This window comes from Eschrichtius robustus, chromosome 12 (genome assembly GCF_028021215.1).
Source record: "Eschrichtius robustus isolate mEscRob2 chromosome 12, mEscRob2.pri, whole genome shotgun sequence".
In the NCBI taxonomy this organism is placed as follows: Eukaryota; Metazoa; Chordata; class Mammalia; order Artiodactyla; family Eschrichtiidae; genus Eschrichtius; species Eschrichtius robustus.
This window is the reverse complement of record NC_090835.1, coordinates 38,186,470-38,212,911: the sequence shown is the minus strand read 5'-3', so window position 1 is coordinate 38,212,911 and position 26,442 is coordinate 38,186,470. Positions and strand designations below refer to the sequence as shown.

Below are 26,442 nucleotides of genomic sequence, written 5' to 3'. Positions count from 1 at the left end.
CTGCATTGGAAGCTCAGAGTCTTAGCCACTGCCACCAGGGAAGTCCCAAAGGGGCCAAGACTTCAAGGGGAGGGGGGAAGCACCACCAGAAGAAAATATAATTTTTAGAGATCACAAAATAAGTACTTCACTGGGTCCAAAAATAAGTAATTAAAATCATAAGAATGGTACACAGCCCCAGTGACTAAATGGGCAGGGGCTGTGAACTAGGAAGCCACACAGATATTGGTCAGGCTCTCCAAGCAAAGACCCCCAACAAAATTGGTCAAGAAAGGCCTTTTCTTATCTCCCAACTTAGCAAATATATATGTGCACACTTATTTTTTTTCTATGGAGATGCCTATTGGTGGCGACATTTTACTCTTTTGGAGGCTGTGGACAACTATTCCAGAGGACAATGTGATGACAGCTTAAAATAAAAAGTCCCTGCTGTCTGACCTAGTAATTCTGCTTCTGGGAATCCATCCTTAATAACTATTGGGAAACTGGGGGAAAGCCTTAATACTCAATGATGCATGTCCTTTTCTAGGGGTTTTTAATTTAGGAAGGGGATTGGAAACAACCTAAATGCCCAGGCAGCCTCGAAGAGATGCCTGAGGGGAGACCTCAAAGGCAAGTGGAACAGTTTGCTAACAAAGGTGGGTCTCCTCTCATGATGAGTGAGAACAGCAGGGTTCACAGCAGAATCACACTTAGTATGTAAAAGGAGGCAGAGCTGAGGCCAGGAGCAAAAGGCAAAAAGCTGGCTAGAATAGGGCTGCTTCTGCTGGGTACCGGGAGAAGGCCCCAGGCACAGGGTTTGCAGGGAAAACTGATAGCAGAAGCAGGAATGAACTTCATGGGCTGTGGGTTGAGTTCTCCAAGCCTGATAAATTCTCTAGAAACGAGCAAGCAGAGGGGAATGCCTGAAAGTCCCTGAGGTGCTTGGAAGGAAACAAATGTAAGTCAAGCAGCACCTCCTGCTATTGTGGGTGAAACAGGCGTACGCAGTTTTCACGTTGTCTTGGTTCCAAATCACGGGTCACTCCTGAGTTGGTTTTAGGGGATCAGGAGCCAAATGCCCCTTCTACCTCTTCTGAGCCCCTGCTGCCGCTGGACACCATCTAGAAGGGAGGGCATGACCCGCTGGCTGAATCAGCCCCACGCTGCCCCTGCAGACACCGTGGCACCAACAAGGAGCAGGGCACCACTGGCTCCTAATCATGTGCAGGAGGTTCGCCTACACCGGGTGGAGTCCATCAGCGATCTGCACAGTGGAGGTGAGAGGGTGCAGGGGAGTGGGACCCATGGACTGGGAGAAGGGAGGAAAGCAGGCGCACCTGCCGCCCTCCTGATCCCGTTTGCCCTGCAGGTTCACTGTGGCCCTACCTGGCCGAGGAGGCGCAGCCATGGGATGAGCTGCTGGGCATCCTGCCTCCATCGATGTGTGCCCAGACCGGCTGCAGCCCCGCGCACAGCCGCGGCAGCTTCCTGCTGCTGCTGGCGCTGCTGGTGCTCACCTGCCTGGCACTGGCTGTCCTGGCCGTCTACCTGAGTGGTAAGGAGGGCGCAGGAAGCCAGTGGAATGGAGAGACCGAGGCAGTGAAGGGCTGGGAGGGTCGGGTGTTGTGGTGTGGCATGTGGTCTGATAATCCCCCATTACCGCCCACCTGTCTTAGTGCTGCAGAGCGAATCCCTACGCGTGCTGGTGCACACACTGCGAACGCAGGAGGAAATGCTGCTCAAACTCCGGCTCGCCAGCCTCAGCCAGCTGCGGAGGCTCAACTCGACTGAGGCCCGAGCACCCAGTTGAGATGCCACTTGGACCTGGGGCCTGGGGGTATGTGTAGGGGGGAATAAAGTGGCCATTGGTAGCTTTCCCCTCTCCCACTACTGCTCCACATTACTTCCTTGGTGAGGTTTTCATATAAGAGCCTGATCTGACCCCGCAGCTGCCTGCCTTTCTTGCCTTCTCCAGATAGCAGGTTCAGAAGTCTAAAAATAGCTGCCCACCCTGGTCACCCAAACTCTGCCAGGCCTCCCAGTGGGGGGTCCAGCCTCAGCTCTCAAAAGACAGGCTGGGCTCTGAGTAGGGGGAGGAGGGCCCCTGGGGAGAGATTATTTTGGAGGGGAAAGGTGAGATGGAGATAGGGAGGCCCAGCTGGGCCCAAGCCTGGGTTGGTGGATAGGGAGGGCAGGCAGAAACACCCAGAAGCCAGGGCCACAGAAGGCTGCACATTGTTTAATTAATTATCTCTAAAATCTTTAAAACTCAGCATATAAATCCACTCCAGGTAGCCTCACCTCCCCACATGTTGTAGTGGCAGTTGTCCAGATACTATCACCACCCCCGCCCCAAAAGTAGGTCATCCCAGGGGAGCAAGGCCTGAGAAAGGGACAGCCCTCTTCTGCCTGCCCCACAGCCCTGAGACAGGGCAGGAAGTGGCCACAGGGCTGGCGCAGGGGCAAAGCACGAAGGTCCCAAGTGGCCTGGCCTCCAGCCACCCACCCCCATGTCTGTTTTTGGTTTTGTCATTAAAAAAATAAAGCGACAATGCCTGGCAGGGACCAGGTGTTGCACTGTCTGTCTTCTGTTAAAAATATGGGCAAGGATGTGGACAGTCTCCTCTTCGGCTGATCCTGCCTCACAGGATGTCTGCCCGCTTGTCCCGCACACGGCTGCGCACCTTGGTCCTGGCTTTGAAGGCAGCAGCGTTGTACAGGTGCTGGGGTGGGACAAAGAGTGAGGGTCTAGTGAGCTGGGAGGAGGCAGCCCAGGGCTTCTCCTCCAGCCCCTGCAGAGCTCCAGGCCACAGGAATGGAGGGAAGACAAAGGTGCAAACCTTCTCAAAACGTGAGATCTTGCAGGCCTTCAGGGCAGTGGCATCCAGCACCAGCACAGGGCCCAGACCAAAGATGTCACGGAGTAGCTCGTTGTTCTGGGGGCAAAGAAGGCAGTGAGCTCAGGCCAGTCTGAAACAGCCAAGCGGGGTACCCCTTCGCCATCCGCCTCCCCACCTGGAGGTGGTGGTGCATGCCGGAACCCAGCGCGTCCTTGAAGGCAGCGTAGACCCGGCGCCGAGCCCAGCTGTCCACATAGAGCACCTCGAGCCCGAAGCGGACTGTCTCCTCCTCACACTCGCCGCCCTGCAGGGTAGAGGGGCTATGACTGGGCTTGGCGGCTATGCCTGGGGGTGCACCCTCGCTAGGACGCATCCCTTGTCACACGTACCTCGACAAAGTGCAGCACGGACCGGAAGGTAGAGCGTTGGCGCCGGCGGTCAGCCTTGGCCCGATACTTGTTGCTGTCAGTGGCCAGAGTGCGCAGCGTGCTGCAGAGGGCCTCCATGTCCTCGTAAACAAAGTCCTCCTGCAGTGGGAGCGATGGAGGACGTGGGAGCAGAAGCCTGAGCTCTGTTGGCTTTTAACACAGTGGGGTCGCCCAAATCCTTCCTTTCACCAAGAAAGTCATTTTCTTCTCTGCCTGACCCTCCTCTGCATCCCTTCTTGGCCCCTGCCTGCACCAGACACCTCCGCTAAGGGGCCCCATCAGAGCACTTGGCCTCTGAGTCTGTGTTGGGGCTACTTCCCCTCCATAATGACCTAAGGCTACCTTGTTTTCTGTGGCATCCCTGCACCCAGCCTGAGATGGGCAGGTGGTGTCAGCAGGCACCCTCCCCTGCGCCCCCCCGCCATCTCTCACACCTCAAGGTCCCGGGTGAGCTCAAAGAGCAATGCGATGGTCTCGCCGGCAGCCATCCGCAGGTTCACACTTTCACTGGACAAGAGCTGGGGCAGCCGGGGCAGCTGCCTGGGGAAGTGGCAGGCTGAGCCATGTGTGTGGGCTGGCGGCCTCTTCACCCTTCCCCTCCCACTCCCAGTGGGCAGTCACCCCTACCTGTCCAGGATGCGGCTGATATGGGCGCTGGGGCAGATGGTGAGTAGCAAGGCCCAGGCCTGCAGGGCAGCACAGAGCAAGCCCTGCAGGCTGACAGGGACCACAGGGGCTGTGGAGCCACCCACACCACAGGACCGGCTGAAAACGCCTTCCAAGCAGGTGAGGCAGGAGACCAGGTCCTAGAGGCATAAGGAGGCAGGGGAGTGGCTCAGGGGCAGAGCTAGGGCCTACGTGCTCTACTGCCTGTGCCTGAAGGCCACTTACCTGGACATCGGTGGCAGCCACGTAGCAGCCCAGGCCAAGAGCAGAAGCGCACTGCTGGGAGGAGGGCAAAGCCAGGCCGTGGTCAGAGGGTGAGCCTGGGTTCCCAGCCACGGGGCTCACCCTCCGAGCAGGGGAGCCTGGAGGCAGGTGGAACCCATGTCTCTGCTTAGGAATTAGGTGAAGGAAGGGTGTCACAGGGCAAGGAACACTCACGTGGAGCCGGACAGCAGGGCTAGCTGTGCTGTCACTGAGCACAGAGACCAGCAGGGGCTGCAGGCTGTGGAATAACTCCTCACCCTTGGGTCCAGGGCCCAGCTGAACGCACAGCAGGCCTAGCACAGCAGCGGCAAGGGCCTGTTCCTCGCCCTTCCCTGCAGGGATGCCTTCCAGTCAGTCAATGCAGCAAGGGCCAGTACCCAGCCAGTTAAGGCCCCCTGTGCGCCCCCAGGCCCAACCTTTCTTGAGGCACTTTTCCAAGGCATCAGCCACTGTGAGGCGGCGCTCCAGCAAGAAGTCGGAGAGTAGGTGCGCTGCTAGGGCCAGACGCAGGCTCTTGAGAGCACCCTGCCGGGTCTTGGCACTGGGGGAGGAAGAAAGGGGTTTGGTGGGCCAATCCTACCTGGGTCACATTTGGCATGGGCTAAGCAGGGACACAGGGGAAGGGATTGGTTGGAAGTCAGGGGTACCTCTTGTCTGTGAGGCAGTCCACATATTCCTTCAACTTCTCCTCAAGGTCTTCCTGCTGGCCCTGCTCATCCACGGCATCCCCCCCTGCAAGGCCAGCTCGTCATCCCCGCTTCTTGCCCTAGCCCACGGAGCCCCACTGAGTCCCTGCCATATTCCCACCCACTCTCACCAAAGCTTTCCTCTGCTGCGGTGCTAAGAAGGCTGGGACATTCACTGGTGGTGCTGCGGGCCTCGCTGGCTGCCTCATCCTCACTGGAACCTGAGTCAGCTTGCGTACTGCTCCGGGCACCTGGGGAGGGTGGAATGGGGCACATGGTCTGCCTTCATTGATGAGTGATGGCTTTGGTTACCTCACCCGGCCTCATGACCCCACAAGACAGAATGCTGCCCTTCTCAAGGCTGAAGTGGGAGGCACAGAGGCTGATGCCGGGGACTCTGAGCCAGGAAGCAAGAGAAAGGGAAAGAAGTCTATCTGCTGGGGAGAGTCACACGCCAGGCCCAACCTAGGATATCCTGGCAGGCTTGGTGAGCAGATCCTCCCTGAGACTAGAGCTTGCTTTAAGAAGGAGACTTAGAGGTGGGCAGAGGCGGAAGGGACTGCACAGGCCCCACCTAGGCCTGTGGCTCAGCCTGGAGTGGGGCATATCCAGGCGCATCCTGGGGGAGCTCAACCACCAGCCCAGATTACTCCCCAAAAGGGCCAGGGCAAGGGTCAGGGAAGTCTGACAGAACCGGGGTTCAAATCTCAGCTCTACATCTTAACAGGGGTGTAACCAGGTCAGGTGCCTAGTCTTCAAAGGCTCAGTTTCTCCGTTGCAAAAGAGATGAGAAGCACCTATTCTGGGTAAGTGAAGACAATGACTAGACAAGTGACTAGCTACGGCTCTTCGGTGGGCCAACAAGCTCATCAGGTCACCCATCAGCACTGGGGGCAGAGGCCCAGCTCCTAGTGGATGTAGGTGAGTGCCCCAGGCCTCAAGCATACTGTCTCCTGAGCCCCCCTTGGTCCACTCCAGGCCTTCAGTCCTGGGTGGATGGACACACAGGCTCCTCCTGACCCTGGGAAGTGCAGAAAGCTGAGTTGCCCCTGATGAGCCCTTGAAAACAGGTGAACACAGGGGACTGTGAGGGTCAGCAGGGCTGGAACACTTATGTGTAAGGGCAGCTGATGCAGCAGGAGCCCCAGACAGGTTCTGGTCACCAGGCTGGCCCTGCTTCCAGGAACTACGTACATACTCCCTTGTGCCTGCCAGACAAAGTCCAGCACATGCTGCTCACTCCTCTCTCACTACCCTGGCTGACCAAAGCAGCCCAGCCTTCCCTCATTTGTTTCACCATGCCATGGTCCCTCCAGATATCAGGCCCTCGCCCAGTGTATTGCCTCTAAATGGTGCTCTCCTCTTTACCTTCTCAAGACTCACCCAGAAGCCCCTCCCTTGAGGCTTCCTTGGTTCCTGTCTGGGACTGACACCACTCTGTGAACTCGTCCCCCAGCACTAGGCCTTCTGGAGTATTGCTACTTTCTTCAACGTCCCCTTGTAACCAAGCAGGACGCTATGGGGTCTTCCTGGGATAGACCCCTCCACCATATCCTCTGTTGTAGCTCATCTCTGAAGTTCCTGGATAACAGTATCAGATGCACATTTCCTGAGTTGTTTTACAGGTGCTAAAACCACCACCAAATGGAAGAAGTTAACTATGTGATGACCGTGAGCACGTAGACCCTAGACCTACTGGCGCCTAAGGATTGATAATGTTAACACCGTGACACTGCCCTGTTACCTCACCATCAACCAATCAGAGAATTGTGCACGAGCTGATCACATTCGCTGGGACCCCTCTCCCTCACCTCGCCTTTAAAAATGCTTTATAGGGACTTCCCTGGTGGCGCAGTGGTTAAGAATCCACCTGCCAATGCAGGGGACACAGGTTCGAGCCCTGGTCAGGGAAGATCTCACATGCCGCGGAGCACCTAATCCCGTGCGCCACAACTACTGAAGGCCACGCGCCCTACAGCCCGTGCTCTGCAACAAGAGAAGCCACCACAATGAGAAGCCCCCGCTCGCCGCAACTAGAGAAAGCCAGCGCGCGGTAACGAAGGCCCAGTGCAGCCAAAAAAAAAAAAAAAAAAAGTGCTTTACAGAAACCCTTCGGGGAGTTCAGGGTTTTTGAGCACCAGCCATGGCTTCTCCTTTTATTGGCGCCTTACAATAAACATTGCACTTTCCTTCACCATAACCCAGTGTCAATGATAGGGACAGAGTAAAAGGACAAAGCAAGTAATTAAATAGTTAATCCCAGTAAGGGATTATAAGTAAAGAAAAAAGTATGGGGGACCCCTGTAAGTTAATGATCACTCAAGAAAGCAGGTTTGCTTAACCACAAACCCATGCAACAGAAGCATGAGACATGCTCCAAAACAACACAACAATGGTGGAATGTGACCCACATCCTGCCCAGTGAGCTCCATAAATTAATGATTCCCAGGACACGCTCCTCTGCATGCACTAAAAACAAAAATATAAGGAAAGGTTGACGTTATACTAAAACTTGAAATGAATTCATATTTTATTATACATTACTGCCTTTTTGCTCATTTCCATTGCACCATGACAGTCCTGCTTTGACCATGTAATGACAAGAAAATTCCCCACGTGGAGAAGGAGCTGATGATGAAAGATTGATGTCTACTCAAGAATGAGGAAGCAGGTGGTCTTCTCCCCCTCCCCACTCTCCCTTTGATTATAAAACTGTAGCCCACTAACTTGTACCCAATTAATTTGGCTATATTTGGTAAATATGAGGGTTATTTTAAAGAAAATTTTTTTTCACACCTACAAGAAATTATGTTTTAATAAATATTAAATTTTAGTTTTGCTAATTGAGGTCAGTATCTACTGTCTAAAACTCACTTTTCAAGACAGGATTAAGATGGCAGAGGAGTAGGACAGGGAGCTCACCCTCTCCTACAAAGACATTAAAAATACACCTACAAGTGGAATGATTCACACACACCTACTGAATGCCGGAGGAACACCTCAGACTTCCGAAAGGGCAAGAAAACCTCCACGTAACCGGGAAGGACAAAAGGGAAAAAAAAAGGGAATTTCCTTGCAGTCCAGTGGTTAGGACTCCACGTTTCCACTGCGGGGGCGGGGGGGGGGGGTCAGGTCATGGGTTCCATCCCTCTTCGAAGAACTAAGATTCCGAAGCAGTGAGACCTGGCTTAAAAAAGGAAAAAAAAGGCGGGGTGGGGAAGGAATCTAGACACTAGGAATCTAGTGCCCCAGGGAAGGAGCAGTGAAGGTAAAATATTCCAGCACCCTGGGAAGCCTGATCACTGACAGGGACATTAGCCTAGACAAAGGGGAAGGTCCAGACCCTAAGAGGACAGTGCAGAAACCTGTTTGCAATGGCAAAAAGGAGAGTAATCTGCACATAAGGTAGGCACCTCCACCCTGTGCACCACCCTGTGCACCAGAGCCTGAGACGCTCCTCTGCTGGTGGGGGCGGGGTGCTGAATATCAGGCTTCAGAGGTCAGACCAGGGTTGGCTGTGTGGAGACAGCTTGAAGAGGCTGGACTGTGGCAAATGAGGGTGTACTCCTAAGAAGCCTAGGTCCGGACTTCCCTGGTGGCGCAGTGGTTAAGAATCCTCCTGCCAATGCAGGGGACACGGGTTTGAGCCCTGGTCCAGGAAGATCCCACATGCCGCGGAGCAACTAAACCCACGCGCCACTGAAGCCCATGCACTCAGAGCCTGTGCTCTGCAACAAGAGAAGCCACCACAGTGAAAAGCCTGCACACCTCAACGAAGAGTAGCTCCCTCTCGCTGCAACTAGAGAAAGCCCGAGCATAGCAACGAAGACCCAACGTAGCCAAAAAAACAAAAACAAAAATTAAAAAAAGCAGCAGCAGCCTAGGTCCGCCAGAGAGGGAAGGCACAATTACTGGGTGGGCGGTTGCGGGGGGGCCACGGTATGGGAAGAGGGGAGGGAAAAATTAGGGGGCTGGGATTAACATTTACACGTTAATATATAGAAAATGGATAATCAACAAGGACCTACTGTAGAGCACAGGGAACTCTACTCAGACCCTATATCTGAAAAGAATCTGAAAAAAGGAACTTTCCTGGTGGTCCAGAAGTTAAGACTCCACGCCCCAAACACAGGAGGGCCGGGGTTCGATCCCTGGTCAGTGAACTAGATACTGCATGCCACAACTAAGACCCGGCGCAGCCAAATAAATAAATATTAAAAAAAAAAAAAAAAAAAAGAATCTGAAAAAGAGCAGATATATGTAAATGTGTAACAGAATGACATTGCTGTACACCTAAGACAAACACAATATGGTAAATCAACTATATGCCAAAATAAAAGAAAAATTGAAAGAAAGAAAGAAAGGAAGAAAGAAAGAAAAGGAAAGGAAAGGAAAGAAAAGAAAAGGAAAGAAGGAAGGAAGAAAGAAAGAGAGAAAGAAATCCCTACTCTATTCCCCTCAGGCCTCAGGGACCTAGGCTGGAGTCACATCCATGGAGCTTAAGCAGGTTGGGTCCAAAGGCAGGACCGTTGTGGGCCTGAGCGAGCTGGGGAGGATGTGCCAGCAGATGAGCCCTCTTGAACCTGGAGTGCCTGATCCCTTCTGGATGAGACAAAATCTCCAGATCGAGGCGGGTCCTCCTACAGCTAAACCAAACATAGCGCACCCAAAGGATGGTGGACCCTCTGGGCTAGAAGAGCTTTGAAAAGTCACCTGGGGGCTTCCCTGGTGGCACAGTGGTTGAGAATCCGCCTGCCAGTGCAGGGGACACGGGTTCGATCCCTGGTCTGGGAAGATCCCACATGCCGTGGAGCAACTAAGCCCGTGCGCCACAACTACTGAGCCCGCGTGCCGCAACTACTGAAGCCCATGCGCCTAGCGCCTGTGCTCCACCACGAGGGAAGCCACCGCAATGGGAAGCCCATGCACTGCAACGAAGAACAGCCCCCGCTCACCGCAACTAGAGGAAGCCTGCACGCAGCAACGAAGACCCAACACGGCCAAAAACAAATAAATAAAATTTAAAAATTAAAAAAAAAAAAAGAAAAGAAAAGTCACCTGGGCTGCGTGTCTCCTGGTGGTGGAGCTCCCACCTCCATCCTCCTTCCATAGAGTCCCCCACCAAAGTACGCTCAATACCCTCAGCATTGTGGTTTTACAGGGGTTGCGATTTGTCTGGAGGGTGAAGGGTAAGAAGGAAGAAGTAAGGAGACACAAGCCCTCGGGTGTTTCTTCTGGCACATTCTACTCTCACTTACAACCCAGGAACAGGACTTCCTTTAATTAAGGCTCTGGTTGCCCTAAGACCCAAAGTTGGGCATGCATAACCCTGCCACCATGTGGCAGTTAAGAGTAACAACAACTCTAAAACCAGTGCTTCTGGATACTTAATATTCACAAGGCCTGCGGGGCTGTAAATAAATGATACCTGCCCTGGAGAAATGTCTGGGAGTAAGTAATCAAAATAGAATTCAAAACAGGGCTGACTTTCAAGACCCAATTTTAAGAGGTACATTTTACTCTCACTGTTTCAAAAAAAAAAAAAAGCACACAAAAACATACTCAGCATTGCTAATTATTAGAGAAATGCAAATCAAAACTACAAGGAGGTATCACCTCACACCAGTCAGAATGGCCATCCTCAAAAAGTCTACAAACAGGAAATGCTGGACAGGGCGTGAAGAAAAGGGAACCCTCCTACACTGTTGGGGGGAATGTAAAAGGGTACAGCCAGTATGGAGAGCAGCAGTGAAGTTCCTCAAAAAACGAAAAATGAGCAATCATATGATCCGGCAATCCCACTTTTGGGCAAATACCGAGAGAAAACCATAGTTCCAAATGGCTCATGCACCCCTATGTGCACTGCAACAGTATATACAATAACCAAGACAAGGAAGCAACCAAAATGCCCATCTATAAATGAATGGATAAAGAAGATGTGGTACATATATACAATGTAATATTAGCCACAAAAAAGGACAAAATAATGCTATTTGCAGCAACAAGAAGAACCTAGAGATGATCACAGTAAGTCAGACAAAGAATCAAAAAAATCTTATGATATCACTTATATGTGGAATCTAAAAATTGATACAAATGAACTAATTTACAAAACAGAAACAGACTCATAGATTTAGAAAAGAAACTTATGGGTAATTCCCCATGGGTCCAGTGGTTAGGGCTCTGAGCTTTCACCGCCAAGGTCCGAGTTCTATCCGTGGTCACAGAACTAAGATCCCAGAAGCCGCGCAGCATGGCCAAAAAAAAACAAGAAAAGCAAAGAAACTCATGGTTACCAAAGGGGATAGAGGGCAAGGAGGGATAAATTTGCAGGTTGGGATTAACATATACACACGAATGTATATAAAACAGACAATCGACAAGGACCTACTGTAGAGCACAGGGAACTCTACTCAACACTCTCTCATAAACTATATGGGAAAAGAATTCGAAAAAGAATATATATATATATAACATTCTCTTTTTTGTACATGTGAAACAAACACTGTAAATCAACTATACGTCAATAAAAATTTAAAGAAAAAAATCAATAACAGGAAAAAAAAACTGTAAAAAACACAAACATGTGGAGGTTAAACAATATTTTACTAAACAACCAGTGGATCACTGAAGAAATCAAAGAGGAATTCAAAAAATACCTAGAGATTTCTGACGACAATGCTATGAAATTGGAAATCTATTAAAACAAAAAAAACTGTAAAAAGCACAAATACATGGAGGCTGAACAGTGCACTACTAAATAACCAAGAGATCACTGAAGAAATCAAAGAAGAATAAAAAAATACATAGAAACAAATGACAATGAAAACAGGATGACCCAAAACCTACGGGACACAGCAAAAGCAGTTCTAAGAGGGAAGTTTACAGCAATTCAATCTCACCTCAAGAAATAAGAAAAATCTCAAATAAACAATCTAACCCTACACTTAAAACAGCTAGAGAAAGAAGAACAGAGAAAACCCAAAGTCAGTAGAAGGACAGAAATCATAAAGATCAGGGCAGATATAAATGAAATAGAAATGAAGAAAACAATAGCAAATATCAATAAAACTAAAAGCTGGTTCTTTGAGAAGATAAACAAAATTGATAAACCCTTAGCCAGACTCACCAAGAAAAAAAGGGAGAGGATGCAAATCAATAAAATTAGAAATGAAAAGGGAGAAATCACAACTGACACCGCAGAAATACAAAGAATTATAAGAGACTAGTACAAACAACTATATGCCAATAAAATGAACAACCATGAAGAAAAGGACAAATTCTTGTAAAGGTTCAATATTCCAAGACTGAACCAGGAAGAGTTAGAAATATAAACAGACTTATCACAAGTAACGTAATTGAAACTGTGATTAAAAATCTTCCAACAAACAAAAGTCCAGGACCAGATGGCTTCACAGGTGAATTCTATCAAACATTTAGAGAAGAGCTAACACCCATCCTTCTCAAACTCTTCCAAAAAATTGCAGAGGAAGGAACATTCCCAAACTCATTCTATGAGGCCACCATCACCCTGATACCAAAACCAGACAAAGATACTATCAAAAAAGAAAATTACAGACCAATATCACTGATGAATATAGATGCAAAAATCCTCAACAAAATACAAGCAAACAGAATCCAACAACACATTAAAAGGATCATACACCACGATCAAGTGGGATTTATCCCAGGGATGCAAGGATTCTTCAATATACACAAATCAATCAATGTGATACACCATATTAACAAATTGAAGAATAAAAACCATATGATCATCTCAATAGATGCAGAAAAAGCTTTTGACAAAATTCAACACCCATTTATGATAAAAACTCTCCAGAAAGTGGGCATAGAGGGAACCTACCTCAACATAATAAAGGCCATATATGACAAACCCACAGCAAACATCATTCTCAATGGTGAAAAACTGAAAGCATTTCCTCTAAGATCAGGAACAAGACAAGGATGTCCACTCTCACCACTATTATTCAACATAGTTTTGGAAGTCCTAGCCACGGCAATCAGAGAAGAAAAAGAAATAAGGAATACAAATTGGAAAAGAAGAAGTAAAACTGTCACTGATCGCAGGTGACATGATACTGTAGAGAATCCTAAAGATATCACCAAAAAACTACTAGAGCTAATCAATGAATTTGGTAAAGTTGCAGGATACACAATTAATGCACAGAAATCTCTTGCATTCCTATACACGAACAATGAAAGATCAGAATGGGAAATAAAGGAAACAATCCCATTTACCATTGCAACAAAAAGAATAAAATACCTAGGAATAAACCTGCCTAAGGAGACAAAAGACCTGTACTCAGAAAACTATAAAACACTGATGAAACAAATCAAAGATGACATAAACAGATGAAGAAATATACCATGTTCTTGGACTGGAAGAATCAATACTGTGAAAATGACTATACTACCCAAAGCAATTTACAGATTCAATGTGATCCCTATCAAACTACCAATGGCATTCTTCACAGAATTAGAACAAAAAATTTTACAATTCGTATGGAAACACAAAAGACCCCAAACAGCCAAAGCAATCTTGATAAAGAAAAACGGAACTGGAGGAATCAGGCTCCCCAACTTCAAACTATACCACAAAGCTACAGTAATCAAGACAGTACAGTACTGGCACAAAAGCAGAAATATAGATCAATGGTACAGTATAGAATGCCCAGAGATAAACCCATACACATATGGTCACTTAATTAACGACAAAGGAGGCAAGAACATACAAGGGAGAAAAGACAGCCTCTTCAATAAGTGGTGCTGGGAAAACTGGACAGCTACATGTAAAAGAATGAAATTAGAACACTCCTTAACACCATACACAAAAATAAACTCTAAATGGATTAAAGACCTAAATGTAAGACCAGAAACTATAAAACTCTTAGAGGAAAACATAGGAAAAACACTCTTTAACATAAACCACAGCAAGATCTTTTTGACCCACCTCCTAGAGTAATGGAAATAAAAACAAAAATAAACAAATGGGACTTAATTAAACTTAAGCTTTTGCACAGCAAAGGAACTATAAACAAGACAAAAAGACAACCCTCAGAATGGAGAAAATATTTGCAAATGAAACAAAAGACAAAGGATTAATCTTCAAAATATACAAACAGCTCATGCAGCTCAACATCTAAAAAACAAACAATCTAATTTAAAAATGGGCGGAGGACCTAAAGAGACATTTCACCAAGGAAGACATACAGATGGCCAAGAGGCACATGAAAAGAGGCTCAACATCACTAATTATTAGAGAAATGAAAATCAAAACTACAATGAGGTATCACCTCACACCCGTCAGAATGGCCATTATCAAAAAATCTAGAAACAATAAATGCTGGAGAGGGTGTGGTGAAAAGGGAACCCTCTTGCACTGTTGGTGGCAATGTAAATTGATACAGCCACTATGGAGAACAGTATGGAGGTTCCTTAAAAAACTAAAAATAGAACTACCATATGACCCAGGAATCCCACTACTGGGCATATACCCTGAGAAAATCATACGTCAAAAAGATACATGTACCACAATGTTCACTGCAGCACTATTTACAATAGGCAGGACATGGAACCAACCTAAATGTCCATCAACAGCTGAATGGATAAAGAAAATGCGCCACATATATACAATGGAATATTACTCAGCCATAAAAAGAAATGAAATTGAGTTATTTGTAGTGAGGTGGATGGACCTAGAGTCTGTCATACAGAGTGAAGTAAGTCAGAAAGAGAAAAACAAATACAATGTGCTAGCGCATATATGGAATCTGAAAAAAAAAAAAGAAAAAAAATGGTACTGATGAAACTATTTGCAGGGCAGGAATAAAGATGCAGACATAGAGAATGGACTTGAGGACACAGGGTGGGAGGGGGAAGCTGGCACAAAGTGAGAGTAGGATCAACATATATACATTACCGAATGTAAAATAGTTAGCTAGTGGGAAGCACAGGGAGATCACCTCCATGTTTTGTGATGACCTAGAGGGGTGGGATAGGGAGGGTTGGGGGGAGGCTCAAGAGGGAGGAGATATGGGGATACATGTATGCATATGTCTGATTCACTTTGGTGTACAACAGAAACTAACACAGTATTGGGAAACAATATACTCCAATAAAGATCTATTTAAAAAAATATATATCTAAAGAGAAATGACAACGAAAACACCACATCCAAAACCTATGGGATGCCACAAAAGCAGTTCTAAGAGGGAAGTTTACAGTGATAAATTTGCTACCTCTGGAAACAAGTAAAATCTCAAATAAAGCAACATAACCTACATCTAAAGCAACTAGACAAAAAAGACAAACAAAACCCAAAATTAGTAGAAGGAAAGAAACCATAAAGATCAGAACAGAAATAAATGAAATAGAGACAAAGAAAACAATAGGAAAGATCAAGGAAACTAAAAGCTGGCTCTCTGAGAAGATAAACATAATTGATAAACCTTTAGCCAGACTCATCAAGAAAAAGAGGGAGAGGATTCAAATCAATAAAATTAGAAATGAAAAATGAGAAGTTACAATGGACACCATAGAAATAAAAGGGTCATAACTGACTACCACAAACAACTATATGCCAATAAAATGGACAACCTAGAAGAAATGGACAAATTCTCGGGAATTCCCTGGCAGTCCAGTGGTTAGGACTCTGCACTTCTACTTCCAGGGGCCCAGGTTCAATCCCTGATGGGGGAACTAAGATTCCACAACATGTAGGGTGTGGTTATAAATATACACTTAAAAAAATTTGCTTTAATTAAAATAAAAAAGAAATGAACAAATTCGTAGAAATATACAACCTTACAAGTCTGAACCAGGAAGAATCAGAAAATATAAACAGACCAATCACAAGTAATGAAATTGAAACTGTGATTAAAATACTTCCAACAAACAGGAATTCCCTGGTGGCGTGGTGGTTAAGAATCTGCCTGCCAATGCAGGGGACACAGGTTCGAGCCCTAGTCCGGGAAGATCCCATATATCGCGGAACACCCCACATCCAAAGACAAAGGAGAAGCCACAGTGAGACGGTAGGAGGGGCGCAACCACGGTAAAATCAAATACCATAACTGGTGGGTGGGTGACTCACAGACTGGAGAACACTTATACCACAGAAGTCCACCCACTGGAGTGAAGGTTCTGAGCCCCACGTCAGGCTTCCCAACCTGGGGGTCCGGCAACGGAAGGAGGAATTCCTAGAGAATCAGACTTTGAACGCTAGTGGGATTTGACTGCAGGACTTCGACAGGACTGGGGGAAACAGAGACTCCACTCTTCGAGGGCACACACAAAGTAGTGTTCGCATCGGGACCCAGGGGAAGGAGCAGTGACCCTGGGGGAGACTGAACCAGACATACCTGCTAGTGTTGGAGGCTCTCCTGCAGAGGCGGGGGTGGCTGTGGCTCACCGTGGGGAGAAGGACACTGGCAGCAGAAGTTCTGGGAAGTACTCCTTGGCGAGAGCCCTCCCAGAGTCTGCCATTAGCCCCACCAAAGAGCCCAGGTAGGCTCCAGTGTTGGGTTGCCTCAGGCCAAACAACCAACAGGGAGGGAACCCAGCCCCACCCATCAGCAGTCAAACGGATTAAAGTTTTACTGAGCTCTGCCCACCAGAGCAACAGTCAGCTCTACCCACCATCAGTCCCTCCCATCAGGAAACTTGAACAACCCCTTAGATAGCCTCATCCACCAGAGGGCAGACAGCAGAAGCAAGAAGAACTACAATCCTGCAGCCTGTGGAATGAAAACCACATTCACAGAAAGACAGACAAGATGAAAAGGCAGAGGGCTATGTATCAGATGAAGGAACAAAATAAAACCCCAGAAAAACAACTAAATGAAGTGGAGATAGGCAACCTTCCAGAAAAAGAATTCAGAATAATAATAGTGAAGATGATCCAGGACCTCGGAAAAAGAATGGAGGAAAAGGTCGAGAAGATGCAAGAAATGTTTAACAAAGACTTAGAAGAATTAAAGAACAAATAAACAGAGATGAACAATACAATAACTGAAATGAAAACTACACTAGAAAAAATAGCAGAATAACTGAGGCAGAAGAACGGATAAGTGACCTGGAAGACAGAATGGTGGAATTCACTGCTGCGGAACAGAATAAAGAAAAAAGAATGAAAAGAAAGGAAGACAGCCTAAGAAACCTCTGGGACAACATTAAACGCAACAACATTCGCATTATAGGGGTCCCAGAAGGAGAAGAGAGAAAGGACCAGAGAAAATATTTAAAGAAATTATCATCAAAAACTTCCCTAACATGGGAAAGGAAATAGCCACCCAAGTCCAGGAAGCGCAGAGAGTCCCATACAGGATAAACCCAAGGAGAAACATGCCAAGACACACAGTAATCAAACTAGCAAAAATTAAAGACAAAGAAAAATTATTGAAAGCAGCAAGGGAAAAACGACAAACAACGTACAAGGGAACTCCCATAAGGTTAACAGCTGATTTCTCAGCAGAAACTCTACAAGCCAGAAGGGAGTGGTATGATATACTTCAAGTGATGAAAGGGAAGAAACTACAACCAAGATTACTCTACCCGGCAAGGATCTCATTCAGATTCGATGGAGAAATCAAAAGCTTTACAGACAAGCAAAAGCTAAGAGAATTCAGCACCACCAAACCAGCTCTACAGCAAACGCTAAAGGAACTTCTCTAAGTGGGAAACACAAGAGAAGAAAAGGACCTACAAAAACAAACCCAAAACAATTAAGAAAATGGTCATAGGAACATACATATCGATAATTACCTTAAACATGAATGGATTAAATGCTCCAACCAAAAGACACAGGCTTGCTGAATGGATACAAAAACAAGACCCATATATATGCTGTCTACAAGAGACCCAACTTCAGACCTAGGGACACATACAGACTGAAAGTGAAGGGATGGAAAAAGATATTCCATGCAAATGGAAATCAAAAGAAAGCTAGAATAGCAATACTCATATCAGATAAAATAGACTTTAAAATAAAGAAGGAAACAGAAGCTTTAAATGACACAAGAGACCAGATAGACTTAATTGATATTTATAGGACATTCCATCCAAAAACAGCAGATCACACTTTCTTCTCAAGTGCACATGGAACATTCTCCAGGATAGATCACATCTTGGGTCACAAATCAAGCCTCAGTAAATTTAAGAAAATTGAAATCATATCAAGCATCTTTTCTGACCACAACGCTATGAGATTAGAAATGAATTAACAGGGAGAAAAACGTAAAAAACACAAACACGTGGAGGCTAAACAATATGTTACTACATAACCAAGAGATCACTGAAGAAATCAAAGAGGAAATCAAAAAATACCTAGAGACAAATGACGATGAAAACACGACGATCCAAAACCTATGGGATGCAGCAAAAGCAGTTCTAAGAGGGAAGCTTATAACTATACAAGCCTACCTCAAGAAACAAGAAAAATCTCAAATAAACAATCTAACCTTACACCTAAAGGAACTAGAGAAAGAAGAAGAAACAAAATCCAAAGTCAGCAGAAGGAAAGAAATCATAAAGATCAGAGCAGAAATAAATGAAATAGAAACAAAACAATAGCAAAGATGAATAAAACTAAAAGCTGGTTCTTTGAGAAGATAAACAAAATTGATAAACCATTAGCCAGACTCATCAAGAAAAAGAGGAAGAGGACTCAAATCAATAAAATTAGAAATGAAAAAGGAGAAGTTACAACAGACACCGCAGAAATACAAAGCATCCTAAGAGACTACTACAAGCAACTCTATGCCAATAAAATGGACAACCTGGAAGAAATGGACAAATTCTTAGAAAGGTATAACCTTCCAAGACTGAACCAGGAAGAAATAGAAAATATGAACAGGCCAATCACAAGTAATGAAATTGAAACTGTGATTAAAAATCTTCCAACAAACAAAAGTCCAGGACCAGATGGCTTCACAGGTGAATTCTATCAAACATTTAGAGAAGAGCTAACACCCATCCTTCTCAAACTCTTCCAAAAAATTGCAGAGGAAGGAACACTCCCAAATTCATTCTATGAGGCCACCGTCACCCTGATACCAAAACCAGACAAAGATACTATCAAAAAAGAAAATTACAGACCAATATCACTGATGAATATAGATGCAAAAATCCTCAACAAAATATTAGCAAACAGAATCCAACAACACATTAAAAGGATCAAACACCACGATCAAGTGGGATTTATCCCAGGGATGCAAGGATTCTTCAATATACACAAATCAATCAATGTGATACACCATATTAACAAATTGAAGAATAAAAACCATATGATCATCTGAATAGATGCAGAAAAAGCTTTTGACAAAATTCAACACCGGTTTATGATAAAAACTCACCAGAAAGTGGGCATAGAAGGAACCTACCTCAACATAATAAAGGCCATATATGACAAACCCACAGCAAACGTCATTCTTAATGGTGAAAAACTGAAAGCATTTCCTCTAAGATCAGGAACAAGACAAGGATGTCCACTCTCACCACTATTATTCAACATAGTTTTGGAAGTCCTAGCCACGGCAATCAGAGAAGAAAAAGAAATAAAAGGAATACAAATTGGAAAGAAGAAGTAAAACTGTCAGTGTTTGCAGATGACATGATACTATACATAGAGAATCCTAAAGATGCCACCAGAAAACTACTAGAGCTAATCAGTGAATTTGGCAAAGTTGCAGGATATACAATTAATGCACATAAATCTCTTGCATTCCTATACACTAATGATGAAAAATCTGAAAGAGAAATTAAGGAAACACTCCCATTTACCACTGCAACAAAAAGAATAAAATACCTAGGAATAAACCTACCTAGGGAGACAAAAGACCTGTTTGCAGAAAACTATAAGACACTGATGAAAGAAATTAAAGATGATACCAACAGATGGAGAGATATACCATGTTCTTGGATTGGAAGAATCAATATTGTGAAAATGACTATACTACCCAAAGCAATCTACAGATTCAATGCAATCCCTATCAAACTACCAATGGCATTTTTTACAGAAATAGAACAAAAAATCTTAAAATTTGTATGGAGACACAGAAGACCCCGAATAGCCAAAGCAGTCTTGAGGGAAAAAAATGGAACTGGAGGAATCAGACTCCCTGACTTCAGACTATACTACAAAGCTACAGTAATCAAGACAATACGGTACTGGCACAAAAACAGAAAGAAACATAGATCAGTGGAACAAGATAGAAAGCCCAGAGATAAACCCATGCACCTATGGTCAACTAATCTATGACAAAGGAGGCAAGGATATAAAATGGAGAAAAGACAGTCTCTTCAATAAGTGGTGCTGGGAAAACTGGACAGCTACATGTAAAAGAATGAAATTAGAACACTCCCTAACACCATACACAAAAATAAACTCAAAATGGATTAGAGACCTAAATGTAAGACTGGACACTATAAAACTCTTAGAGGAAAACATAGGAAGAACACTCTTTGACATAAATCACAGCAAGATCTTTTTTGATCCACCTCCTAGAGTAATGGAAATAAAAACAAAAATAAACAAATGGGACCTAATGAAACTTCAAAGCATTGGCATCACAAAGGAAACCATAAACAAGACGAAAAGACAACCCTCAGAATGAGGGAAAATATTTGCAAATAAATCAACGGACAAAGGATTAATCTCCAAAATATATAAACAGCTCATGCAGCTCAATATTTAAAAAACAAACCACCCAATCAAAAAATGGGCAGAAGACCTAAATAGACATTTCTCCAAAGAAGACATACAGATGGCCAAGAAGCACATGAAAAGCTGCTCAACGTCACTAATTATTAGAGAAATGCAAATCAAAACTACAAAGAGGTATCACCTCACACCAGTCAGAATGGGCATCATCAGAAAATCTACAAACAGCAAATGCTGGAGAGCGTGTGGAGAAAAGGGAACCCTCTTGCACTGTTGGTGGGAATGTAAATTGATACAGCCACTATAGAGAACAGTATGGAGGTTCCTTAAAAAACTAAAAACAGAATTACCATATGATCCAGCAATCCCACTACTGGGCATATACCCAGAGAAAACCGTAATTCAAAAAGACACATGCACCCCAATGTTCACTGCAGCACTGTTTACAATAGCCAGGTCATGAAAGCAACCTAAATGCCCACTGACAGACGAATGGATAAAGAAGATGTGGTACATATATATCATGCAATATTACTCAGTCACAAAAAGGAACAACATTGGGTCATTTGTTGAGACGTGGATGGATCTAGGACTGTCATACAGAGTGAAATAAGTCAGAAAGAGAAAAACAAATATCGTATATTAACGCATATATGTGGAACCTAGAAAAATGGCACAGATGAACCGGTTTGCAGGACAGAAATTGAGACACAGAAGTAGAGAAAAAACGTAGGGACACCAAGGGGGGAATGTGGCAGGGGGCTGGGGGTGGTGGTGTGATGAATTGGGTGATTGGGATTGACATGTATACACTGATGTGTATAAAATTGATGACTAATAAGAATCTGCTGTATAAAAAAAAAATTAAAAAATTAAAAAAAAATTACAGTAAAAAAAAAAAGAATCAAATAATGGCCTTTGCAGCAACATGGATGGATCTAGAGATTATCATACTAAGTGAAGGAAGTCAGACAGAGAAAGACAATTTATCATATGACCTCCCTTATATGTGGATCTTATTTTAAAAATGATACCAAATGAACTAATTTACAAAACAGAAACAGACTCACAGATCTCAAAATTAAACTTATGGTTACCAAAGGGGAAAAGTAAGGGAGAAGAATAAATCAGGAACTTGGGATTAACACATACACATCACTATATATAAGGTAGATAATCAGCAAGGTCCTACTGTAAAATACAGAGAACTCTACTCAATATTCTGTGATAACCTATCTGAGAAAAGAATCTGAAAAAGAATGAATATATGTATATGTATAACTAAATCACTTTGGTGTATGCCTGAAACACAACATCGTAAATCAACTATACTCCAGTATAAAATTTTGTAACGTAAAAAAAACTCCCAAAAAACTCTCACTTTTCAAATAGCTCTTTGTTGCTATGTTATATTATTGTAAAGGTTAATTAAGTTATTAAAAAGATATTCTAAGCTTGTTTCTAAAGCTGATCACTGTAATCTATCCTTGGATGAAAATTAGATTCCCATAATCTATAACCAGGGGATTATACATACTAGGGAAAAAAAATCATTTAGGGCTTCCCTGGTGGTGCAGTGGTTAAGAATCCGCCTGCCAATGCAGGGGACACAGGTTCGAGCCCTGGTCCGGGAAGATCCCACATGCTGCAGAGCAACTAAGCCCATGCGCCACAACTACTGAGCCTGCGCTCTAGAGCCCGCGAGCCACAACTACTGAGACTGCGTGCCACAACTACTGAAGCCTATGAGCCTAGAGTCCGTGCTCCGCAACAAGAGAAGCCACCGCAATGAGAAGCCCGCACACTGCAACGAAAGGGTAGCCCCCGCTCGCTGAAACTAGAGAAAGCCCACATGCAGCAACGAAAATCCAATGCAGCCAAAAATAAATAAATTTAAATAAATAAATTTTAAAAAAAAGAAACAATAAGAGTTCATGTGTTTTTTTCAATGTCCGATTTAAGTCTGGCAGAAGTTGTAAAGTTTTTCTGAGGATTCTAAGCTTTCCACAAAGAAGTTTACTTGGTTAATGGTCTCACCAGGGGGGATTTACAAATCTTATTCAACTGCTGCACCCCAGAGAAAGAACAGCATATAATACTGGCAGCCTGAGACCAACAGGGCCACACAGTACACCGCTTGGGGAACAAAGCTGTCCCCGAGGCAGACCCATAGTGGAATTACTAACTAAGGCCCCTGCGCCACGACTACTGAGCCTGCGCTCTAGAGCCCGCAAGCTACAACTACTGAAGCCCGCACACCACAACTACTGAAGCCCTCGCACCTAGAGCTCGTGCTCCGCAGCAAGAGAAGCCACTGAAATGAGAAGCGTGTGCACCACAACGAAGAGTAGCCCCAGCTCTCTGCAACTAGAGAAAGCCCACGTGCAGCAACGAAGACCCAACGCAGCCAAATAAATACATTTTAAAAATAAATAAATAAATAAATACGTGGTAAAAAGCAATGGCCGGTCCTCAGACACCTGTAAGCGACTTGCTCCAATTGGCTTATTCAGTTTTCAATAATAGAAATATAACCTAAAAGACTAAATGCACCCAAAGAAATATACAAAAGGCCCAAATGATGGCAGTAACTTGGTCCTCTGAAAAACCACTAAAGGGGAGGCTGGGCTTTCTGGACCAATCTGGCCACGGTAAACCACAGGGCCCGTGGGTACCGAGACAAAACCAGTGTACCCTACATGGACAAGGGGGCACTGAAGGAAAAATTGTGATCGATGTGCCCTTTGCAAATAGCCAGGGCACTGGCAGAGGGAATGCCCCAGATGCCAGAAAGCGACAGGGATCCCTCGGCCTTTGATGGTTTTACAATCGAAAGACTGAGGGGGGCCCAAGGCCAAAAGGGGATCCGCCTAGAGATACCATCTACATAACTAGTGTCGAGCCTCAAACTTCGGGTGGTAATTGACATGGCGAGCCACTTGATAAAATTTCTCATAAACACCAGTGCAACCCTTTCAGTCTTAACCCAAGACTGAAAGCCTTAACAACCATAGGAAATATGTAATGGGAGTGTCAAGAAAGAGACAGGGGCACACTTTCCTGGAACCCCTTTTGTGCAACATCAATGGCCGGTCGTTTTTACATTCCTTTTTGTTTGTGCCTGACTGTCCTCGCTCTTTAATGGAAGGGACTTATTAACTAGATTAGAGGCCACTCTGTTTCTCGAGGCACAAGGAAGCCACCCTTATCACTAAATGATATTAACAAAAAATAAAGAAAAACAGAGTAAATCTATAACTAAAATAAAAGTCTCAATAAACCCCAAAGTATAAAACATTAAGGTTCCGGGCCCAAAAGCAAACAGATTGAGGCCTCAAGTATCTGCCTTTCAGATTTGTAAAATGTTTTGAAAAAATGGTTTGGGTCTCCAAGATCGTGGCTACAATCTCTTTTAATAACTCTTCTAATGCTTATTGCTGTATTTCTTTCTTTTTTAAAAAAATAAACTTATTTATTTTATTTATGTATTTATTTTTTTGGCTGCGCTGGGTCTTCATTGCTGCATGTGGGCTTTCTCTAGTTGCAGAGAGCGGGGGCTGCTCTTCATTGTGGTGCGCAGGCTTCTCATTGTGGTGGCTTCTCTTGTTGCGGAGCACGGGCTCTAGGCGTGTGGGCTTCAGTAGTTGTGGCTCATGGGCTCTAGAGCACAGGCTCAGTAGTTGTGGTGCACGGGCTTAGTTGCTCCTTGGCATGTGGGATCTTCCCAGACCAGGGACTGAACCTGTGATCCCTGCCTTGGCAGGCGGATTCTTAACCACTGCACCACCAAGGAAGTCCCTGCTGTATTTCTTTCAATTTGTATCTTTTATAAACTCATCTTCCGATGCTCAACGTCCACAAGGACTAAAGAATAATGCTAACCAGAGGGGCATTGGCTTCCGGTTCTCCTAACAGAGAAGGGACAGTCAGCCAGGTGTTTTACTTCTTCCCCAGGCAGGCCTACATCCCATCTCAGCAGAAAGTAGTTAATGATAGGTTGTCGCCCCTTACCCCACTTTAAGCATAAAGGGTAAACACCTGGAGGGGGGAATGATACGGACAGAGTAAAAGGACAAAGCAAGTAATTAAATAGTTAATCCCAGTAAGTGATTATAAGTAAAGAAAAAAGTATGGGAGACCCCTGAAAGTTAATGATCACTCAAGAAAGCAGGTTTGCTTAACCACAAAACCATGCAACAGAAGCATGAGACATGCCACAAAACAACAAAACAATGGTGGAATGAGACCCACATCCTGCCCAGTGAGCTCAGGTTAATGATTCCTAGGACATACGTGCACTAAAAACAAACATATAAGGAAAGGATGACATTATACTAAAACTTGAAATGATTTAGCATATGTTAGTGTATGTTACTGCCTTTTTGCTCATTTCCATTGCGTCATGACAGTCCTGGTTTGACCATGTAGGGACAAGAAAACTCCCCACCCGACTTGGAAAAGGAATTGATGATGGAAGCTTGACGTCTCCTCAATAATGAGGAAGAAGGTGGTCTTCTCACCCTCCCCATTCTTCCTTTGATTATAAAACTACAGCTCACCATGTTCTCCAGGTGGCACCCTCTCACCCACCTCCCTGTAAGCCTCTCAAGTGTCCTACTCTAATAAGTCACTTCTTATCTAACACTTTGCCTCTCACTTAATTCTTTCTGCTCTAACGAACGGGAGCTACTCGGACCACGCACCCCCCCCACCCCAATGCATTTCTGCGGTTTCATCAGTAGATTGGCTTTACTCCTCCGGGGCAAGCCGACCCACGTTTGGTTCAGTAACACCCTCACCCAAGCCCCACTGAAGTGGCGGCCAGGTCTGAGCTGTGCCTAAAAGGCACCCCATCCCTACACAGTAAACATATGTGTTTACTGCACCAGGACATGCTCCTCTGGTCGACCTGATAAGCGACTCTCTGGACTGCCTCAGGCTCCAGGGCGCTCATCAACCTTCGGCGCTCATCAACCTTCTAGGTCCAGGCAGTCAAGGCCCAAATTTTGCAGCTTCCCCATCACCCCCTCTCTCAGTTCTCCGGGATAGCCCAGGCCTCTGGCCAACTTCCTAGTCCAGTCCAGGCAAGGATCAGGGCTTGGGGAGGGGGCTGGCTTTCTGCTCCATCTGGCCTGTTTGTCCATCACAACAGACAACTTGGGTAGAGAGGCAATGAGGAAACCAACCAAGGCCGGGAGGTGCGGACCAGGTGCGGGCGGGGAGCGAGGGCTCCGGGCAAGCGGGCAGCGCACTAAGGTTAGGCGCACACGTGGCCGCTGACTCCTTGGGCATGTGCCGGTCACGGGGAGAGTTGCGGGTGGCAGCACCGGACTGGTCGAGGCAGGAGTCCCTACCCCAGGACTCTTAGGGACACCGACGGGAATCCACACAGAGCCCCAGCTCAACGTTCCTCAGTTGCCCAGAGGCCCCCACTTACCTCCTCCGCTGCGCTGGCCGCCTCTGCGGGGCGCGCTGCCTTTTCGGGCGCGGGGCATGCCGGGAATCGGGCGCGGCGGGGCGCGGGGTCAGGGACCCGGCGGGCGGGGGCTCCAGACCAGCGAGTCGCCGGCCAATGCGCTGAGTTGAGACTCGGGCAGACGACGGGAGGCACACGCCGCGCGCGCCACCATCTTCGCGAGGCGCCCCGCCCTGCCAAACGTATCGAAGCGCCCCGCCCTGCTAAATGGGTGGCCGGGAAGGCGAGTTCCTGGTCTCTCGGTTCATGGAACCTCTCCATGCGGCCGAAACTACTATTCCCAGGGTGCTGAGCGCGGATTAACGCCCCTCCCCGGCTGGGCGTAGAGCACCTTGGGAATTGTAGTCAGCTTCAGGGACTCACAAGCCCACGACGCTCTAGCTCAACTATGCACCCACAATGCCTTGCGGTGTTCCTCCCC

At 45.8% G+C, this 26,442-nt stretch overlaps 2 protein-coding genes across 4 annotated transcripts; one reads left to right on the top strand and one right to left on the bottom strand.

Annotated features, from left to right (window-relative positions):
• The first annotated feature begins 780 nt into the window (after positions 1-780).
• LSMEM2 (leucine rich single-pass membrane protein 2) lies at positions 781-2,134 on the top strand. The gene is made up of 3 exons (XM_068558041.1): positions 781-1,259; positions 1,352-1,537; positions 1,659-2,134. Exons 1-3 carry the CDS (start codon positions 1,058-1,060, stop codon positions 1,790-1,792), a joined length of 522 nt encoding a protein of 173 aa, XP_068414142.1. The 5' UTR covers positions 781-1,057; the 3' UTR covers positions 1,793-2,134.
• A 67-nt stretch (positions 2,135-2,201) lies between these two features.
• IFRD2 (interferon related developmental regulator 2) lies at positions 2,202-26,157 on the bottom strand. Of its 3 annotated transcripts, none has more exons than XM_068558039.1 (12): positions 25,983-26,157; positions 4,998-5,117; positions 4,828-4,912; positions 4,597-4,721; positions 4,355-4,512; positions 4,142-4,195; positions 3,878-4,056; positions 3,685-3,790; positions 3,212-3,349; positions 2,998-3,126; positions 2,823-2,918; positions 2,202-2,705 (listed from the first exon to the last, which is right to left on the bottom strand). In XM_068558039.1, exons 1-12 carry the CDS (start codon positions 26,038-26,040, stop codon positions 2,625-2,627), a joined length of 1,329 nt encoding a protein of 442 aa, XP_068414140.1. In that variant the 5' UTR covers positions 26,041-26,157; the 3' UTR covers positions 2,202-2,624. The 3 variants fall into 3 exon arrangements, with proteins under 3 accessions (XP_068414140.1, XP_068414141.1, XP_068414139.1); XM_068558040.1 differs by having other exon boundaries at positions 4,142-4,192; XM_068558038.1 differs by having other exon boundaries at positions 4,142-4,512.
• Between the last annotated feature and the right edge of the window lie 285 nt (positions 26,158-26,442).

Excerpts from the sequence above, each read along its gene's own strand:
- LSMEM2 (XM_068558041.1), top strand. The coding sequence starts at position 1,058 with ATGCCCCTTCTACCTCTTCTGAGCCCCTGCTGCCGCTGGACACCATCT. Across the intron at positions 1,260-1,351 it reads CAGCGATCTGCACAGTGGAG|GTTCACTGTGGCCCTACCTG; the intron begins GTGAGAGGGTGC and ends TTTGCCCTGCAG. Across the intron at positions 1,538-1,658 it reads CCTGGCCGTCTACCTGAGTG|TGCTGCAGAGCGAATCCCTA; the intron begins GTAAGGAGGGCG and ends CACCTGTCTTAG.
- IFRD2 (XM_068558038.1), bottom strand. The coding sequence starts at position 26,040 with ATGCCCCGCGCCCGAAAAGGCAGCGCGCCCCGCAGAGGCGGCCAGCGC. Across the intron at positions 4,722-4,827 it reads GACTGCCTCACAGACAAGAG|TGCCAAGACCCGGCAGGGTG; the intron begins GTACCCCTGACT and ends TTCCTCCCCCAG. Across the intron at positions 2,706-2,822 it reads AGATCTCACGTTTTGAGAAG|CACCTGTACAACGCTGCTGC; the intron begins GTTTGCACCTTT and ends GTCCCACCCCAG.